General features: G+C 34.4%; 1 protein-coding gene across 5 annotated transcripts in view; it reads left to right on the plus strand.

The window, feature by feature from the left end:
• The window catches only part of RPS6KA5 (ribosomal protein S6 kinase A5), a 78,848-nt gene extending 73,442 nt beyond the window's left edge, over positions 1-5,406 (plus strand). For all 5 annotated transcript variants that reach the window (XM_054197918.1, XM_054197916.1, XM_054197914.1 and 2 more), the window contains 4 exons: positions 1,894-2,085; positions 2,683-2,842; positions 3,845-4,008; positions 4,984-5,406. In XM_054197918.1, the coding sequence (XP_054053893.1) occupies positions 1,894-2,085; positions 2,683-2,842; positions 3,845-4,008; positions 4,984-5,223 (756 nt within the window). In that variant the 3' untranslated portion in view covers positions 5,224-5,406. The remainder of the gene's footprint in view (positions 1-1,893; positions 2,086-2,682; positions 2,843-3,844; positions 4,009-4,983) is intronic.
• The last annotated feature ends 594 nt before the right edge of the window (positions 5,407-6,000 follow it).

Consider the following 6,000-nt stretch of genomic DNA (forward strand, 5'->3'; position numbering starts at 1 on the left):
ACTAAATAAACAATTAAATAAAGAAGGAGATATTGTGAAATTCTAATGTGTCAGTTGAAAATGTGGCTCTTGGAAGGAGTTTCTCTGCTGACATCATCAAGGAAAGAAAACAGCTTTTGGAACAAGTCATTGTTGGAAGGAAAAAACCCAGAAATCCTTTCTCTCTTCCTATTCTCACCATTTTAGTCTTACTACCATCTTGAATGTAAAGGCCAGATTCTATAAAGCAGAGCTTCAGCTGCATGGTAAATTAGGCAGTCTTCAATTCTACATAGTGCTCAAGAACAGAAGTCTGGGAAGTCCAAGTAATGAAGGGTTAGCAAACAGCTTGCAGAATGCATTGCCTCCACAAAGTTGGACTTAACCAGGCTGTCTCCTTCCTGCCTGTTGTTTTGAAAGTTACTATTTTAGATTCAGACATGAACTTAGCATGGGATATGCAGGCTTCCCAATATAGATGTGGTTAGTGCACCTTTCTGTAAAAATACATATAGGAAATTCCATTGCTTTTCTAACAGTTCCAGTCAGATTTATTTGATGTTCAACTTTTACATCTAATGTGATACTGATAAGTCTATTTTAAAAAATGTCTTGTCACTAAGGATGGGGCTTTTTGTAATTGCATGGACTTGGAAGAGTCTTCTATTTCAGCAATAGTAATTAGATCACATATACTGCTGTCCAAAATAGAGAAAAAGTACTGGATAGAAAATAGAGAATTCACAGAAATAAAGAATTCGTGTAACATATGTGACCATTTGGAGCCTCTCAGTAGAGGATTTGAGGACTGTTTCTGTGAAGTGATCATTAATCTTTAAACTGAGTTCTAAAGGTACTAGAAAAAATATACCAAGGCAGAGATAACATTGTTTATATATCTTTAAAATATACGTGGAATACAGCTTTAAGTGTGTGTTTTTGTGAAACATGTTTTATTTACCTAATCAACAAAGTAGGGTGAACCCCACTTAGGACGTTTGGACTGGACCTTTCTTTCTGTACGTAACCAATTTCATTTTTGCCTTAAGAAAGGAGGTCTTTTTAAACCAATGCTACTGCATAGAAAAAAGATGATTGTATTAATCACCTATCCTCATTGTAATAATATTTTTGCTGAAATTAAGCTTTCTTCAGATCCATTTTGCACAGTTTTAATATGGAACACTGACTTTTCTGACTGTGCATTAGGCTATGACAGCCATACAGAATGCAAAAATACTGTTTTGTAGGAGTTATTCTCTTTTATCCATAATGAATGCTGACAGGTTCTCCTTATTGATCTACTTGCAGTCTAGCAATCATTTTTTCCCCGTTCTTAATGAGTTTGAAATTAATTACTTTGAGTCATTCACCTTTTGTATTACAAAATTACATAGGGCTATAGGATTTCTAATAAGGATTTCTTCTAGCGTTGCATAAATTAAACAGCAGAGGCAACAGCAAAATTTTGCTCTCCTCTCTTCTCTCAGAAGTTCCACACACAAGAAAGCAACATGCCAGAAGGAAGTGGAAGCTTAAGAAAATTTACTTTTGTTTGAGGAAGAAGGCAGTTCTCCATTTATGTTGCTGTCTTTGCGTTTTTTCTTGTCAGTGTTTCCTGAATTATTTACCTCACTGTTCTCTGCTAAAAACCCATTTTCATTAATAGTCTCAGACAGAATTATCCTGTCTTGCAGATACACAGGAGGCAGATAAACATATGACATTCTCTTACATCCCAGAGAACTGTTACTTCTACTTTTCCATTTTTTTCCCAGTGTCTTCCAGTTCCCCTTTCCTCTAGAAAATGGGAAGTTTTCTGTAGTAATAAATGTAGGAAAAAAAATAACTATTAAGTATTCTAACCAATTTTACAACTGATGCTGGTATTGATTTTTTGTCTTTGCTTTTCAGAATTTATTGTTTACAGATGAAACTGACAATTCAGAAATAAAAATAATTGATTTTGGCTTTGCTCGTTTAAAACCACCTGATAATCAGCCTCTTAAGACTCCATGCTTTACTCTTCATTATGCTGCCCCAGAGCTCTTGAATCACAATGGTTATGACGAATCTTGTGATCTGTGGAGTTTGGGGGTCATTTTGGTGAGTAATTGAGGTTTTTAATTGTAACTTTATTGTATGTATTTACTTGTTAAAATGTGAAGGACATAACACAATGTCAGACTTGAGTTGGGTAGACGCTGAATTCAAGTGAGGTGAAAATACTGCGGCACAAATAATAGGTTCCAAAGACAGATGTTTTCCAAGGGTGGAGATTTTTTTCCTAAGCAGTAAATTAAATTCAACATTTCTGGGAATGGAAAAAATACTTGATACAGTGTGGTTATTTAAAAAGAGATGTTAGGAGATTTTGCAGGCATGCATATAATCTTCCCACAGTTCTGTACAGACAAGGAGTCAGCCTGCATTCTGATTTACAGAAAATTAATTTCAGTAGATATAAACTGGGTAGAAATACCATTGTTTTGTTTGTAGTTTCCTGAAACATGTGAATGTTTTTTCTAACAAGGACTCCAGAGAAAGTCTTGCCTATTTTAAATTTTCTATAGCCTTGAAGTTATGCTAGGCAAAGTTCTATTGTATAGTGCTGGTGATGCAAACAGCGGCATTCCATATTTAGTAACAGCGTTGTCAATAAATATACTGTGTTTGTTAATACTGCTTTTGTTCTCATGACAGTATACAATGCTATCAGGACAGGTACCATTTCAGTCCCAAGACAAAAGTTTAACATGTACCAGTGCATTGGAAATTATGAAGAAAATAAAAAAGGGAGAATTTTCCTTTGAAGGAGAAGCTTGGAAAAATGTTTCTGAGGAGGCTAAAGAGTTAATTCAAGGTATGTATTCACAAATATTTCATGTACCTTATTTTTATCTCAAAAGATAAAATTTAGAGAAATGTACAATATCTGGATGCTGTGAGAGTGCCTAACATAACATCAGAGTGCCTAACCTGACAGAATAGTATCCACAGCTTGAGCTATGTACTGACCCCTAGTACAAGTTATGGGTAAAGGTGAACACATCAGAATGGCATTAGAAATTGCTTGTATGCCTAGCAGATAGCTTTCTAATGCAGTGAGATGCTGATAGAAGGTTACCGGGGTTAGAAGTAACTGAAGAGCTTCAGAAAAAGTGAAGTCAGTCTTATAAAAACATATTTAAAAGCAGGGTTATTTTTGCTTTTGTAAAAACACTGGGTTACGAGATAAACGTTTTAAAAGCTGAGCTTTTGCAGAAAATGAATGTATTACTGTCATTTTTTCCTTGGGCTGTTTTTAAATGCATGCACCAAGACTACTGTATTTCTGAGCTACTTTATATTCACATTTGTTATGCTTTGATTCTTCTTAAGATTTTGAGCATCTAATTATGTTTTCAGCATGAGATAGACACCAATCCTAGTTCTACTAAGATGGAGCTCTGAATTTCTGTAGAAGCAGACTCATAAGGAATTTTTCTGCCAAAATGTAGGCATTTCCAGAATCAGACTTCAGTGGATCATGCAGAGAATCTGAGGCTAACTCTCTTGAACTTCATCCTAGACAGGTTTTAAGTGAAGAAATCATTTGTTAGTTCTGAGTTTGTGTGAGAAGAGATGTGAGTTATCAAACAGTTAAACAGCAGTTTCTTGCATTTAATAATCCTTCTGGAGAGGATGATAGTATAACATTGTGTAAGCCTTATCTAGGATAAATATTGGCCTATCTAGGATAAATATTGTCATTACGTACTTATCAAAGAAATGCATGAGTTTTTCTTAAAAAAAAAAAAGTGTTTTCTATTAAAAGAAGATAAATAGCTCAGAATTTTAAGAGAATGTAATATATTTCTATAAGGACTTCTGACGGTGGATCCAAACAAAAGAATTAAAATGTCCAGCCTGAGATACAACGAATGGCTTCAGGATGGCAGCCAGTTGTCATCCAACCCTCTAATGACTCCTGATAACTTGGGCTCTTCAGGAGCTGCGGTGCATACGTATGTTAAAGCCACTTTTCATGTAAGTTCTAAGAAATCTTATGTCATGGCGTAATTTTTTTAATATGTTAATCTATATTTATGTATGTTTTCTCTGAATTAAAAATACGTATTTGTCCTTACAATTTGGTGATTGCGTATAGCTGCCATTTTTTCCTCCATATATAACATCTATGATTGAGTGCGCTGAAAACATGAATGATGAGGCAAGAATAAATTTCTTGAAGACATTTACACTAGTGGGATTCTGGGGACTGAGACACAGCTGTTCCTGAAATAGCTGTTATAAATATTCTGTTTCTTTGAGAAATCTATTAAAAGGTCTTCAAACTTTTATAAATAAGAGAAGAAACTTTCTATTTAACTCAAGTAACTGCTTGACTTTTTGTCCTTTTGGTTACAAAATTGAGGTAAAATTTCTGGAACATACTCAGTTCATGTTTTTAATATCATGGATACTTTTTATAATGGACTTGTCTACCATTGTATATTTACTAACAATGTTTGAACTGCAACTATATTATACAAATATAGTGTTGATTCTCATGATTCCTTCTGCAGAGAATAAACTGGAATTGAGCAGATTTATGCTGAAATACTTGTAGACGCCTATTAACCAAGAAGAGAAAAAGAAAGGAATTGTTACTTGGAGAGGTCCTGATAATGCAACGTAATTTGGGCTGAAAGAAAAACTAATTTGACTAAGTAATTTCTGAAAATGTAGTCTTAAATAGGCTTAAGGCTTAATAAAAAATACTTCTAAATTAAAAAGAACAAGGAGGGGAAGATGGCGATTAAAAATGTCACGTGTTGGCTGTTAAATACATGTAAAGGCTAGTAAAGTTATCGTTAACAGCTACAACAGATTTAGTAGGAATCTGTCAAGAGATTACAGTTTATTTTATGACTTACCCTAGAACATTCTTAATAAGCTATGAGCCATAAAATGTCTTAAACCTCTTGAAAAGCTTAGAATTACCTTTTATTTTTTAAACAGGCCTTTAACAAGTACAAAAGGGAAGGATTTTGTCTCCAGAATGTTGACAAGGCGCCTCTTGCAAAGAGAAGGAAAATGAAAAAAACAAGTACAAGCACAGAGACACGTAGCAGCTCCAGTGAAAGTTCACATTCTTCTTCCTCTCATTCTCATGGTAAAACTACACCTACAAAGACACTGCAGCCAACAAACCCTACAGACAGCAATAACCCAGAAACCATCTTCCAGTTCTCTGACTGAAAAGCAGAGAATGTCCCATCTTGAAGATTTAAGTGGTTATAAACTTGGGCATACCTATATTGTCTTCTCCCACGCTTCCTCCGTGTGGCTTACAGGCTACAGGAATATGTCTGTCGCTTTAAAAATGTATTTCAGTCATACCTTTTTAGCTTTGTATTTCAATAAATTTCTTTTTAGCATTAAGTTTGGTATCACTGGATATGGTATAATACTATTATACAACCAACATTGTATTCTCTTAGGGCTAAATTACTAGCGTGCAGTCAAGCTCAATGTAAGGAGCTATGCTGCTCATGGTGCAGCTTCGAGGAAGACTGTTTCTCAGTGTCTTCCTCCCAGTTTCTTCCCCGCTGTTGAAAGAAAGGAGAGCTCTGTAATGTGTATAGAATTGTTGATCTTCTGCTTTTACCCAGCTCTGTGAAGAATGTCATAGAATTTGATTCTTCGTGCATGTAAGGAACCATTGGTACAGTGCACCAAAGCAGTATAGTACTTTAAGGCCTTTTAAATTTGTGGTTATGTTCTATGCCGTTTATTTGAATTTTAAGAGCAAAATGAAGCATTATGGAACTCTTATGTTGTTTTAAAAAGTAACTCCATATATCTTGTTCTAAACAACTCGTAATGTAAGTCTTAGATTATTTTTTTATTTATTTAATTTTTTAAAAAACATCTAGGGTAAAAGATGTCTGATAAGGTGAGGTGTCTAGTACTGTGATACAATAATTTTTATTTCTACTTTTTGAAGTTATTAACTTTTAAAATGTTTTACAGATT

The sequence above is a fragment of the Rissa tridactyla genome, chromosome 4, assembly GCF_028500815.1.
Source record: "Rissa tridactyla isolate bRisTri1 chromosome 4, bRisTri1.patW.cur.20221130, whole genome shotgun sequence".
NCBI classification, from domain to species: domain Eukaryota; kingdom Metazoa; phylum Chordata; class Aves; order Charadriiformes; family Laridae; genus Rissa; species Rissa tridactyla.